General features: G+C 46.1%; 1 protein-coding gene across 1 annotated transcript in view; it reads left to right on the top strand.

Moving 5' to 3' along the window:
- The window catches only part of AKAP6 (A-kinase anchoring protein 6), a 291,396-nt gene that overhangs the window by 12,739 nt on the left and 263,653 nt on the right, over positions 1–15,004 (top strand). The window contains exon 4 of the mRNA XM_036243801.1: positions 7,057–8,823. Coding sequence (XP_036099694.1) covers positions 7,057–8,823 — 1,767 coding nt within the window. The remainder of the gene's footprint in view (positions 1–7,056; positions 8,824–15,004) is intronic.

A 15,004-nucleotide genomic window follows, 5' to 3' on the forward strand; every position in this document is an offset into this window, starting at 1 on the left:
TATATCTGACAATCCCCAGATGAGGGAGTGGGGTGGAGAAGAGATAAACCCCAGAACTTACATGCATGTATGCATGACCAATGGGAGTGGACAACAAAGCTGGGGACGGGGCAGGGAGGGAGGGGGAGGAGGGTGGCAATGGGGGAAAAAGGAGAGACATCTGTAACAAAAATAAATAAATAATTAAATAAATAAAAGAGGTTGAGTGAATGTTTTATAGGTAAATAAGGATATAAATGTAGAAATAATTGAATAAAACAAACAAAATCAGCTCTTAACTGTTCTCTGTGGTAATAATAACTCTCCTCTCCTTCCCTCCTTTCCTTCCTGCTTTCCTATCTACTTTCCCAAAATATTTGTTTATTTCCTACTATATGTATAAGGCACTAACCATTCAAAGAAGAATAGCATGTTAGGAATCATGTTCAAAATTTTGTTAGATCCTCAAGTATTTCTGGGAGGTAGGCATGACAGGTGCTGTTATCCTTATTTAATAGGTTATTATTATATCCATCTTACAGATAAGAGGACTGAGGTTGAGAGAGGTAAAGTCACACAGGTAGTGATAATTATCAGTAAGATTAACACAATAGCAAACATTAAGAAATATGTCCATGCCCTGGCCGATTTGACTCAGCGCTTAGAGCGTTGGCCCACAGACCAAAGAGTCCCAGGTTCAATTCTGGCCAAGGGCATGTACCTCAGTTGCAGTTGGTCCCCAGGCCCAGGAGGCAACCAGTCAAGGTGTCTCTCTCACATCAATATTCCCACCCCCCAATCTCCCACTCTGTCTGAAGATAAATGTAAAAATATCCTCGGGTGAGGATTAAAGAAAAAGAACATACGCCCGATGGTGTGGTAATTACCCGCCCCGTGGGAATGCACTGGTCCTCCGGAGCTCTCGGCCCATATAGCACTCTGTGTGTTCATTCTCCAGTACTTACCACGGGCCAGTTGTTAGTATGATAAAGTGTGTGCTAGATTTGAACTGCATGAGTTTCGGCACCATTATAATAACTCCCACAGCACCTGGTGCATATCAATGCATGTAAAAGTCTGATAAGTTGAATTGAATGCAATAATGTCGATAATTACTGCTTTAGGTACAGAAGAGGGAGCTATCACTTTAGATTGGGGGGCTGGGATTAATCACGGAGATTGATGATTTGACTTATGGATTTCAGCCTGTAGAAAATGGAAATTCTTAAGAATTATTACTATAGTTAAATAAAAGTATTGAAAGATTGTGTGAATTTTCCCTCTGCCCATCAGAAACTAATCTGTGCTTTGCTTCCCATTTTTGTATCATTACTTGCTCTTCTCAGTCTGCTGCTGCTCTTGGAATGCATTCAGGATCATAGAGCCCAGCAGGGCAGAGCTCAGAGGAATCTGAAAGTGTTTAGTGTCTGTGGTCTGAGGACTCTGGGGGGCTGTGGCTTTCTGGTAAGAGGTCCCTGAATTTATGTTAGTAACTGAAGCGTAACAGACACCATGTAGTGAGATTAGGGAAGGAAGGGGGAAAGGGGCATACTAAAAAATTATTTTTACTGTACCTATAATTAAAACAGTGCAATTCTATTTCCAACTCTCTTCTCAGTCAGAACACTAAATCAGGGCACAAAGCTGATCCTGAAGTAGCAACAGACATGGATATAACCTTGGGCATTTTAATAGGGAGATCTTCAAATTTCTAAATTATGAGTATTAAATCTCATGTTCAACTGGTTGCAAAATATAATGTTAAGAAAAGGGAGCTCTAAGAAGGCGTTTGGAACCAGAGCTTAAGTTAACTTAATTACGGGTAAGGAACAAAGCGACATTTCTAGTTTTAAATTAGGAAAAGAAAAGGTGGGGGTGTCTCCTTGATGTCTGAGACCAGGCTGAAGCCAGCAACAAAGTGAGTAAGTCACCATCTGCAGAAAACATAGCCTTCATCTGAGAAACTGCTTCATAATATACATGGAGGTAAATTTGAGTTTAGACATTGCATGGCAAGCTAATGAATGTACACAATTAAATGTGATAGTTCTGAAATAAAAAGGAAAGTAAAAACAATGAGCACTGTTCCCCTACCTCCGTATGCACCTGAGACTTTATTACTTACACACATTAGAAAACTGTCTGGGAAGGTGGTCCAGGGGAAGGCATGGGACTAAACACATTAGTGTTACTAAGTAAGATTTTAAGAAATGAAAGTTATTATGTATCTGCTCTGAGACACTTCTGAGAACTTTGAAAAAAAACTTTCCTCTGCATGGTGAAATCTATAAAAATACTTTTGAAGAATGCTCTTTAACAACCAGCTGGGTTAAAAAAAATAGATGGGTAGATGGTTGTCACTTGGTCTCTAGGATATGAAATAGATTCGCCATGTGCTGTTTCTGGGTTTGATTGGTTTTTCAGGGTGGGATTTTTTTTCACATTAAAAAGTGCAGTATGAATTAAAAATAGTTACCCATGAGTGACAATCAGCCATGCACAGAAGTGGTTGGCCTGGTTGGGTACGGGAAGGGAGAGGGTTTACTTTGGAGCATTAAGTGTTTTTGAGTGTAGTCTTTTCTTTTCTAAACAAAGACTGGGTTGGGAAGAGATCCTCAGGGGAAGACTTGGGAAAAGGGAGCCATGCACTGTTATCTGATATGTAGTCTCTAGTCTCATGTCACATATTTATCTGACATCATTTATTGAGTGCCCATTATTTTCAAGCAAGACAGTATCCCTGGACTTCAGGTTCTGTGACCACAAAAATGGGGGCCAATTGTTTCCCAGGGCTACTGTGTTCCCCACCTGTCCAGAAACAGGCGTCTTTTAGCTGAACCTTCAAATTTCTGTTTCTCTACCCATCACAGAAACACTTTTCCTCAATGCCCCTTTAACCTCACTGGAGTAGCTGCAGTGCTGTGCCTTTATGATAAATCTGAGAAAACGATGCAAATTTCAACCAGTTAGTAATTTAAATACCAAGTAATGGGATAGCTTTGGAACTTAATCATTTACAATACTTTTGTTTTATAAAGGAGTAAATTCTGAATACTAAACAATTAAATTAAAAGAAAATAAAAATACAACTTGTCTTTAAATTGGAATCTCCACCATTACTTTCTTTAAAATGGTATAAAGTGTGACTTTATTGGGCTGCCTTATTTCCTGATAATTTTTGGCTTCTGACTGTTATTTAAAGATCCTGTCCAGATATGCAGCATAAAAGCCACACAATTCCATTTAGATCATTTTGGCAGTTAATACTGTTTTCTCACTTTGTACAGTATAATTTAGCTTAGGGATACCTCTAATTTTGATAAAAATTTCTTCTTAAATATACTTAAATAGTAAAATAATGAGTGAACATTCATTAAGCACCTATCCATGTATCAGACTTGTGTCTTATGTATATTATCCTTTAAGCCTTGCAACAGCCCTATGACAGGGCTAATCATTTCCCTTTTGCAGATGAAGGAAATGAGCCTTAGCGACATCACACTACTGGGTCATGGTCACACGGCTTATTAGTGCTGGAGGTAGAATTTGACTCTGAAGCTTGGGCTTTTCATCACTGGACTCAACTAAAACTACATAATCAGAGGAAGAAATTAAGTGAAGGCATAGAATCCATTCCAAATGTCACATTTATTCATTTTTTCAGCAGATGTGTCTTTGAGAGCTTGTTCTATGCAGATCACTGAGCTAAGTGTTGCAGGTATCCTGGTGAGTTACCCAATTCTGTGTGATTTATACTGTTGAGGTGCATACAAACTAATGGGAGAAGCAAGATAATTAAATAATCACAGTCATGTTTTTTAAGATTGAGAGAAATGCCTAAAGGAAAAAGAACATAGTTTTACAAGAGTCTATAAAGAAAGATTCTGACTTAGGTGGGGGGTTGGAATTTTGAAGACATGCAACTTGATCTGATGTTTGAGAGATAAGAGTCCATTAGTTACAGAGTATGATAGGTGGGGAGCTTTCTTGACAGTGGAAATAGCATGTGCAAAGGCCCTGAGGTAGGAGTAACATAGTGTATTCAAAAACTGAAAGGAACCCTGGCCAGTTTTCTCAGTGGTTAGAGCATCAGCGCATGGACTGAAGGGTCTTGGGTTTGATTCCTGGTCAAGGGCACATACCTGGTCAGGATGCATGAAGGTGATGTAACGTGTCAGTAAAATAACCAGAGATGCACAGCCGAATTGTAAAGGAGCACTTCATTACACTGGCAGGTGGGGGGTGGGGGGTGGGTTACTGCTTCCCCAGATCCTCAGCCCTGATTCTTCTTGCTCACCCGATTTTAAAGACAGAAGCCCCATCCACCTTTTGCCCTCCCCATCAAGGGACCGGTACAATAGTGAGTGTGACAGTGATTACAGAAGTCAAAATTACTATTGTTCACTGGGCTCGTGATTTGCAGTTTCCGATACAACACGTGGGGCAACTATAACCTTAGGCAAAATTCCTTTACTTCTAGGGGTAATTAACCTATTATTGGAAAAATATCGAGGAAGGTCCATTGATGATAAAAATGGAGTCATTTAGTCACCTTAGCCTTGGGGCCCAGGTCACAGGAAGCAGCCAGTGATGTCTCTCTCTCACATTGATGTTTCTCTCTCTTTCTCTCCCTCCTTCCCTTCCACTCTATCTATAAAAAATGAAACAACAGCAACAAAATAAAAACAAAAACTGAAAGGTGGACCCTGTGGTCAGGTGAAGCCAGAGAGGAGAGAGTGACTTAAGAGAGGCTTCTTAGTGTTGTCCTTGCAAGGTTTGGGTTTACCTGACAGCAGGACATGAATAAAAGACTTTAAGCAGAGAATTAACAGTAACAGATTCATAAGGCTTACTCTGACGGCAATGTGGAGAACAAACTGGTGGAGGGAATATGTCATTTTAAAATACTGTCCAATGAATCACAGAAAATGATGGTACAGAGGTCAGAGTGTGGACTCTGGGTCAAGCCTCTGTTTACGGCAGTGGTTCTCACCCCCCCTAATGCCGTGACCCTTTAATACAGTTCCTCATGTTGTGGGGACCCCCAACCATAGAATTATTTTCGTGGCTACTTCATAACTCTAACTTTGCTACTGTTATGAATCGCCGTCAGAAATGTGTTTTCCGATGGCCTTAGGCGACCCCGGTGAAAGGGTCGTTGACCCCCAAAGGGGTGGCGCCCCACAGGTTGGGAACCGCTGGTCTAAGGCCTAGCTCGGCTCAGCTGCAAGGCCATTTGCTCGCTGTGCACCTTCTTTTGGCTCAGGCTCTGCTTATATAACACAGGGACAACGATACAGACCCCAGCCCAGAAGAAAGTGGTTGGGGGATGTAAATGGAAGAGAAATAGTGGTAATCAGCCATCTCCATTTATAGATGAGGGAACTGAGCCTTAGAAAGGTAAAATGAAGCTTTTCATCGTTTTTATTTACCTGGAGGTTGCGGAGTGAGGGTGCGGGGAGTAGCAGGTAAAGGTCTGGAGGAAGAGAACATTCCCCAGACGAAACAAGCAGATGAACAGAAAATCCTGATGAGAGGTCTCCAAGGGGCCAGATCCGGGGATAACCTGGTTGGGGGGACACCGGGTCCGGCAGCTCTATGAGATCAGCTTCAGTTTGCTCACCTCGTTTCTCCTCCAGGGGAACGGAGGTCTGGGGGTATAACAGTTTGGTGTCCGTCCTTCATCTCCTGAGGGACTCGATTAGACCAGGATGTCCTCAGCCTGGTACACATAATGGGCTTCCAGGGGCCCTTTTGTCCCAAATAAATCAGCAGTCAAAAATCTCCTCAGTGCTCTGTGATATCAGAAACTGCATTAGTAATGAGACAAAAATTTTAATCATGTAATTAAAGATTCAAAATTAAAATTACTTATAATACTTTTTTTTTTTTTTTACATAGAAGAGTTTCAAATCAGCCTAGCTCATTGATACTCATTAATTTTCTCCAGGATTTCATGTATTTACCTTCAAAAGGGTGGGGAGAAACAAACTAGTCTTGAACTGTTTTTGTTATGTATGCAAACTTAGTGTTTCACCTTCCTGTGATTTGTGAATGTATTTTTTTTAACATGACAGACTTAGTACAGTGAATTATTCCACTTTAAAATATATGTATATATATTTAATCCTCACCCAAGGATATTTTTCCACTGATATTTTTTTAGAGAGAGTGGGAAGGAGGGAGGGAGGGCGAGAGAGAAACATTGATGTGAGAGGGACACAATAACTGGTTGCCTCCGGCATGACACTGACTGGGGCTGGGGATCAAACCTGCAACACAGTTATATGCTCTTGACTGGAAATCAAACCCAAGACTCTTTGGTCCTCGGACTGACACTGTAACTGCTGAGCCAGACTAACCACAGGTTCACTTAAAAATATTTATTGAGCCCTGGCTGGTTTGGCTCAGTGGTTAGAGTGTCAGCCCACGGACCAGAGAGTCCTGGGTTCAGTTCCCACTAAGCGCACATACCTTGGTTGCAGTTTGTCCCTGGCCCCAGATGGAGTCGTGTGGGTGGCAACCACTGGATTTCTCTGTCTCACATCTATGTTTTTCTCTCTCTCTTCCTCCCTTTCTCCCTCTTGCTTTATCTGGAGATAAATGCAAAAAAAAAAAAAAAAAAAATTATTGAGCATCTACTATGAGTTAGCCACTGTGGTAGGTGATGGAGTGATAGCAATAAATGAAAGAGACATTCATGGAGATGTAACTCTTACATTAATTTGTTCCCAGAAATTTTATTACTTAAGGTATCATTTTGGAAATGTTTATTAAATGAACAATACACTATTTTAAGATAGACCATTAAAGCAAGAATGGATATTTTTGGCTTGACCTTGACCATTTCTATTGAGGCTCTGTTCTCCAGATTAAAGAAAAACCCTTAAATATTTAAGAACATGGTACTCTATAAAGCAGTATGATAACTGGTTAATAAGCCATTCTGTATGTCAAACCAGAAGCAACTGAGACGTACATTTTTGACCTTGGGGCCTCTGCTGAGATTTCATGTGAACAGCAGTTGAATGTCACTGATGCTCCGTTTACCCAAACCGTTGCCATTGTGTGTTTCAGGGCCGGCTCGATTCTCTAACGGAAGTGGACGACTCAGGACAGCTGACTATCAAATGCTCTCAGAATTACTTGTCTCTGGACTGTGGTATTACTGCGTTTGAACTGTCTGACTACAGTCCAAGTGAGGACTTGCTCGGCGGCCTGGGGGACATGACCTCTGGCCAAGTCAAAGCCACATCCTTCGACTCTTGGAGCTACAGCGAGATGGAAAAGGAGTTCCCCGAGCTCATCCGAAGCGTCGGGTTACTGGCGGTGGCTGCTGACCCCGGCCCTGCCAACGGGGGCGAAGCGGTCAGTGAGGCGGCGTCTCAGGTGTGTGTTTCGGCAGATGACCAAGGTGGGTGCGAGCAAAAGAACGCTTCCACAGTCGGGGGGCCACCGGGCGTCATGCAGGGGGCGTCAGCTTCCGCGGAGGCTCGGACGAAGACGGTGCAGCCCTCCCCGGGGCCTGCGAAGCAAGAAGCCAACCCCTCCTCCCGACTGGGGGCGAAGGACCCACAGCCTCTCCCTTGTGAACATGCAACCCCCAAGCGATCCATCAGAGACTGCTCCAATTACAACGAGGACTCCCCCACACAACCCACGCTGCCGAAAAGAGGGCTCTTCCTTAAAGAGGCAACGTTTAAGGACCGTCTGAAAGGCACTGACGGAAAGAAGCAGATGGCTGCCCTCAAGCCCGAGATGAGCAGAAGCACCCCTTCCCTGGCGGAGCCCCGGGACAGGTCCAAGCTCTGCCTGGCGCTGCAGGCGTCCTACCCCAACGCGCCGTCTGCCGCCAGCCAGTCCTACGAGTGTCTGCACCAGATGGGGGTTGAGAATCTTGAAAATACCGTCAACAGTCACATTAAAGAAATCTCCTCCAGCCTGGGAAGGCTTAATGATTGCCATAAAGAGAAAGCTCGACTTAAGAAGCCCCCCAAGACCCCAGAAGAGGTGCCTCCGTGCCCAAATCCTAAAGATGGAACCGATTCGGGCAAGCACCCCGAAAACACAGGGCGCTCCGGAGTGCCGAATGGAGCTCCTCCTCGTGCGCCCGAGGCCACCGCGGGGCCAGAAACAGATTCTGCTCCTACACCCTCCCCCGAGCCGGGTCATCGGAGAGGTAGCAATGCCAAGTTCCCAGAGCAGTCGGAAACTTCCAGCTCACCGCCTTTTACTCAAAGCAGTGGCTCCCCAGTTGGCTCAGACAGTATCCTGCCCCCGGTACCTCTTCTTTCAAAACACGAAAGCAAAGAAGGTCGCTCCTCCTCCCCCAGTCACGTCACAAGGAACGGCCAGGTGGTGGAGGCCTGGTATGGCTCCGACGAATACCTGGCACTGCCCTCCCACCTGAAGCAGACAGAAGTGTTAGCTTTGAAACTGGAAAACTTAACGAAGCTTCTGCCCCCGAAACCCCGAGGAGAAACCATTCAGAATATTGATGACTGGGAACTGTCCGAAATGAATTCAGATTCCGAGATCTATCCAACATACCATGTCAAGAAGAAGCATGCGAGGCTAGGCAGGGTGTCTCCAAGCTCATCCAGCGACATAGCGTCTTCGCTGGGGGAGAGCATTGAATCTGGGCCCCTGAGCGACATCCTGTCCGACGAGGAGCTGTGTATGCCTCTCTCTGGCATGAAAAAATACATCGATGAGAAGTCGGAGAGAGCTTCCTCTTCTGAGAAAAACGAGAGCCATTCCGCCACGAAATCTGCTTTAATTCAGAAACTTATGCAGGATATTCAACACCAAGACAACTATGAAGCCATATGGGAAAAAATAGAGGTAAGCTGGTCTAATTCATCTGAGTGATTTCTTATCCTACCTGATTTTTGGAAGTAATGCTGGGGAAAGTCCAACTCCCTGTCACCCTTTATAAAGTGTGTTGCTATTTTTGGTAAACATAACTGATTCCCCAAAGAAAAGAAAAAGCACAGTGCTCACTGCATCATGACAGAGTATTTGTCATTAGGAATGGCCCTTGTCATTTCGTTAGCTTCATGGACCCCACCTGGTGTAGAATTCTTTGTTGATATTGCTCAAACCTGACATGGCCCCTGATGAATGGTGGGCCCCCTGGATGAAATACAAAATACAGTAGAATGGTAGCTGTGTGCACACCAGTATCCCAGGAATATGTGAATAGAATATTCCAGTTACCCTTAGTGCTTTTCTTATTGGTTTGTTCTAACCCCAGAATAACTTCCATACCTCCAATGTTAACTTCCTATAGAAATAGACCAGATTTTTTAATTTGGGGGGAAACTTTGTTTTTCTTCCATCTTCCTCCTCTTTGAGGCCCCTGGCTAATAGCCGTGCTATGTATACTCTGTACCATCCATGGGCTCTGAGATGGGGAGTTGATAGTTTGGGTAAATCTGGACTTTAGAATGAATTATTAGATGTGGTAAAATCTTCGAGGGCAGAAATCAGAATTTTCAGGACCGAGCTTCATAGTATAAGCTGTGATTTAAGACACTAGATAAAAGTATCCTGTAGTCTCCCTTATCCACAGGGGATACTTTCTAAGACCCCCAGTGGATACATGAGACCACAGATAGTACCAAACCTATATACAGTGGACTCTTGGTTCTTGAATTTAATTTGTTCCAGAAGGCTGTTTGAGAAGTGATTTGTTTGAAAACCAACTCATTTTTTTCCCAGTAGAAATAATGTAGATTGAAGTAATCTGTTCCAGACCCACAAATGATCCCCTGTTTTAACCTTTCTTACATTCAGTACATGTCTCATGCACTGTTTAATCTATAAATAAACACTTATTTTCTTAAATTTATGGAACCACCCCCTACTGGCCTGAAACTAACCACTTCCAGCATGGTGCCAGGGCGTCTTCCAGGGGCTCAGCACGCAGCGTCTTCACTTCTTCATGTATCATTGCCTCCGAAATGCTGTCACCGGCTGACTGCTGTTCCTTTATCCACGTCAACAGTTTTTCTACCTCTTCGATGGCCTGAGATTGTGGTTTTGTGAGCACTTTCACACCCTTAGCAAAATTAGCACTCTTGATGGCCTCTTTGTGCTTTAAAATTGTGCTAATCGTCAATTTCTCCAGCAACAAAATCAATATCTCCTTTGCTGGTTGCCTGAGGGATGCTTTTCATCACGTCAGGTTGGAAACCCAAGTTTTGTTCAACAACTGAGACATTTTTTCCATGAACTTGGTTGAAAACCAACTTGTTCGAGATGGAGGAACCGAGGTTTAACCAGACTACATTTTTCCTATGTGTACATACCCATGATAAAGTTTAATTGGCAAGTTAGGCACAATAAGGTATTAACAATAACTAATAACAGAAGAGAACAATTATGTTAGTATTCTGTACTAAAAGTTATGTAAATGTGGTCTCTGCCTCTCTCAAAATATCTCATTGTTACCATCTCTTCCTTGCAGTAAAGGGCTTAGTGTCACTCATTTTAGGGGACCCCTTGCTGACGGTATAGGCTCAACGCTTTCTGGTGACACACACTGCTGTCAGTTGGAGCATGTTTTCTGTGCATGTCTTCCACCCACAGATCCCATATGTTTCCCTCGTAACCACGCGCTCCGCGTGCATGGGAGCCCTGACTGTGCAGTCCGAGGTGCGACAGCAAGACTAGCACAGGTTCTGTTTTCCTTCCTCCCAGTCTTGTGGATAGAAGATCTGTTCTTACCGTAGAGCCTAGTAACCCAGCATCTGATTTTTTCCCTTCTACTGTTAAGTAGAGAACTTTTACCCTTTTCTCTCAGGAAAGAACTTTAGGGCTTCTCTTCGGCATGTCTGGATTGCCAACATCACTGCTCTTGTGCTCTGGAGCCATGATTGCGTGAAGTAGGGGCCCCTGTGATGCTACGGCAGCCAGTGTGATAGCAGACAGCTGCTGGGGGCTGGCGGGTGAGCAGTGTACCAGTGTGATAGCAGACAGCTGCTGGGGGCTGGCGGGTGAGCAGTGTACCAGTGTGATAGCAGACAGCTGCTGGGGGCTGGCGGGTAAGCAGTGTACCAGTGTGGTAGCAGACAGTTGCTGGGGGCTGGCGGGTGAGCAGTGTACCAGTGTGATAGCAGACAGCTGCTGGGGGCTGGCGGGTGAGCAGTGTACCAGTGTGATAGCAGACAGCTGTGGGGGCTGACGGGTGAGCAGTGTGCCAGTGTGGTAGCAGACAGCTGCTGGGGGCTGGCGGGTGAGCAGTGTGCCAGTATGATAGCAGACAGCTGCTGGGGGCTGGTGGGTGAGCAGTGTACCAGTGTGATAGCAGACAGCTGTGGGGGCTGATGGGTGAGCAGTGTACCAGTGTGGTAGCAGACAGCTGCTGGGGGCTGGTGGGTGAGCAGTGTACCAGTGTGATAGCAGACAGCTGCTGGGGGCTGGCGGGTGAGCAGTGTACCAGTATGATAGCAGACAGCTGCTGGGGGCTGGTGGGTGAGCAGTGTACCAGTGTGATAGCAGACAGCTGTGGGGGCTGATGGGTGAGCAGTGTGCCAGTGTGGTAGCAGACAGCTGCTGGGGGCTGGCGGGTGAGCAGTGTACCAGTGTGGTAGCAGACAGCTGCTGGGGGCTGGCGGGTGAGCAGTGTACCAGTGTGATAGCAGACAGCTGTGGGGGCTGGCGGGTGAGCAGTGTACCAGTGTGGTAGCAGACAGCTGCTGGGGGCTGGCGGGTGAGCAGTGTACCAGTGTGGTAGCAGACAGCTGCTGGGGGCTGGCGGGTGAGCAGTGTACCAGTGTGGTAGCAGACAGCTGCTGGGGGCTGGCGGGTGAGCAGTGTACCAGTGTGATAGCAGACAGCTGTGGGGGCTGATGGGTGAACAGTGTGCCAGTGTGGTAGCAGACAGCTGCTGGGGGCTGGCGGGTGAGCAGTGTACCAGTGTGGTAGCAGACAGCTGCTGGGGGCTGGCGGGTGAGCAGTGTACCAGTGTGGTAGCAGACAGCTGCTGGGGGCTGGCGGGTGAGCAGTGTACCAGTGTGGTAGCAGACAGCTGCTGGGGGCTGGCGGGGCTGGCGGGTGAGCAGTGTACCAGTGTGGACACACCGAACACAGGGATGATTCACACCCTGGGCAGGATGGAGTGAGATTTCATAATGCTACTCAGAATGTGTGCCATTTAAAACTTACGAATTGCTTATTTCTGGACATTTCCATGTACTATTTTTGGACTACAGTTGACTGTGGATAACTGAAACCATGGGAAATGAAACCATGGACATTGGGACTACTGTAGTACATATGTACAGAATAACCTGTAGGAAGAAAATGAAGGTATATAAAAAAGGAGGGAAAAAAGTGAACGGCAATATATAATAAATAATCACACATTAATAATTGTTTTTACTAAGTATGTATTTGTCAAGTCCTCCCAACCACCCTAATATTAGCACCATTTCGTGGATGAGGAGCCTGAGGCCGAGAGGTCAGGCGTCTGCCCTGGGGCCCAGGCCGTAATGAAGTGCTCCCAGGCCTCTGTGTAAGGGCGCGATCGGCACGCACTGCATGTAAACACTGTAGTATCGTAGAGAAGGAACGTCCGTGGGGCTGGGAAGTCCTTGTGAGATGCTGAGCCCTCAGTGGGGCTTTGGACGACGTGCCGGAAGTTAGAGAGAAGGACGGTGGGTGTTGCCAGCAGGAGGAGCAGAAACTGAAACACAGAGGCAGGAACTGGGCATGAGCATAACAGGGGGGACACAGAGAGCTGTCCCACGGGAAGGTCTGCGATCAGAAAGCAGTGAACGTCCCCATACATCGAACAGACCCGGTTGCTGCAAGGCCCTGACGGCCAGAGGTCATTAGAATTTGTTCACTGGGTGAGTATCCAAGGCAATCTCTTTGAAAGGCACTGAGCGTAGAACATATCCCACAATAACTAATGCTTCTTGGGCTCTTATTTTGTGCTTGGATCTGCGCCAAGAGCTTTATATGCCACATTCTACTTAAGCCCTGGGAGGGAGGAATTTTTCAGAAGCAGCAGCTAAGGCAGAACATAGTTAGGAAACTTGCTGACGGCCTCACAGCTAGTCAGTGCAGAGTCAGGATTTGAACCCAGAGCCAGCATACTGAAAGCAGTGTAGGCCATGGCCTTCCGTAGCCTTTCTGGTAGGCTTACCTGCCAATAACAGGAAAGATGGGCAAAGCAGCTGTGGTGGTGACCGCTCCAGAGATGTCGGCCTGTGGCAGCCAGACTGAGGGACCGCTGTCATGTGCATGGGCGAGGGGGCAGGACTGCCGAAGACGTAAACGGGTTCCAGGAGGCTGGCTCTGGGCCTTGCTCAGTCACTCAAGCCAGAGTGGCCCGCAGCTGGTTATGCTCCATTCTGGGCCTCATTTCTTCTTTTGTACATAGAGATGTTTTAAGCAGATACTGGCCACAATACCAGCTCCCAGTGACGGCATCCTTTTATTTCATAATTCTACAAAGATGACGTCTTCAGCCTGTAGGACTGGTATATCTTTAACAGATGGGAACGTTTGGATGGGTAGCTGGCTTGAGGCGGAGGTAATTTTTTTTTAAAAGTATGCAACGAGCCCTGGCCGGTTTGGCTCAGTGGTTAGAGTGTCGGCCTGCGGTCCAGAGAGACCCGGGTTCGGTTCCCGCTAAGGGCACGTACCTCGGTTGCAGTTTGTCCCCGGCCCTGGTTGGTCGTGCGGGTGGCAGCCACTCGATGTGTCCCTTTCACATTGATGTTTCTCTCTCTCTCTCTTCCTCTCTCTCCCACTCTATCTGAACAAAAAATGGAAAAATGTCCTCAGGTGAGGATGAAAAAATAATAAAAATAAATAAATAAATAAAAAGTATGCAACGACAATGAGTATACCAGGAGACTTATAGGAGGAAGGGTTTTGTGAGAAGTTGGAAATACTGTCCTGAAGCTGAGATGTGAGGTGAAGGCTGAAGGAAGATTAAGCCCCCCTTTCAGCCTAACCTCCTTTACGACCTCAGGTGAGGGCAGCTGCCAATTCTCAGGTCACTGGACCTTGAATATCCCACGCTAGCTTTGATCTCCTCCGTATAACTTCTTCTACCTGAAACAGGTAACATACTAAGAGAGGGTATTATTTAACATCTTCTTATATCAGGCATCTACTAAGCACGGTGCCCGCAGTAATTGTCTCGTAGGATCTCAAACAAACCTACAAGGTAGGTTTTATTTTCTTCAGTTGGCCACTTCTCTTCCTCTCTAGTGCTCTCACCCTGGTCCTGGCCACCATCACCCCCTGCCTGGATCACTGCTGTGGCCTCCTGACAGGTCTCTCTGCGTCCATCCTGCTCCCACGACAGTGACTCCCAGCACAGCAGCCACAGCGATCCTTTTCAAACGTCCATCAGATCGTGTCCCCTTGCAGTGGCTTCCACCGCATGCAGAGGTCCGACGTGGGCTGGCTTCCTGATTTCCTCTCTGACCGTCTGTCCAGCTGTTGTTCCCCGGGCTCGTCACTCTGTTCCCACCGGCCGCTGTGGTGTTCCTAGGACGAGCGGAGCGTGCCCGGCCCTCGGGGCTTTGTCAGCCCCTCTGCCGGCAACCGCCCTCACTCCTCATTCCTTCACCTCCTCTGAGGCTTTGCTCCTATTCATTTCTCAGGGAAGCCCACCTTGACCACCTTTCACATGATGTTACCTGACTTTTCCTTTTTTTCTACGTCTCTCACCATATTCTGTCATTTTATATAATTCTCTCAATTAGTATGTTTATGTTTCGTTTGTTTGTCTTCCTGCTAGAACGGGAGTTCTGTGTGGGCAGGAATATTTATCTGTTTAGTTGGCTAATGAATCCCATGTATCTAGAACATAACAGATGCTCTATAAAGACTGTTGAATGAATGAATTAGTGGATTCCTATTTAGGAGCAGAGGAAACTGAATTCAGAGATTAGAAATCACTTGTCCTAAACTGCACAGCTAATAAGTCAGAGGGCCAGGTTTCAGGCCCCGTCTGCTGTGCCCTTCCCACTAGATAAAGTCTTGAGCGTGGAATGAA

This window comes from Molossus molossus, unplaced genomic scaffold (genome assembly GCF_014108415.1).
Source record: "Molossus molossus isolate mMolMol1 unplaced genomic scaffold, mMolMol1.p scaffold_m16_p_1, whole genome shotgun sequence".
Lineage (NCBI taxonomy): Eukaryota > Metazoa > Chordata > Mammalia > Chiroptera > Molossidae > Molossus > Molossus molossus.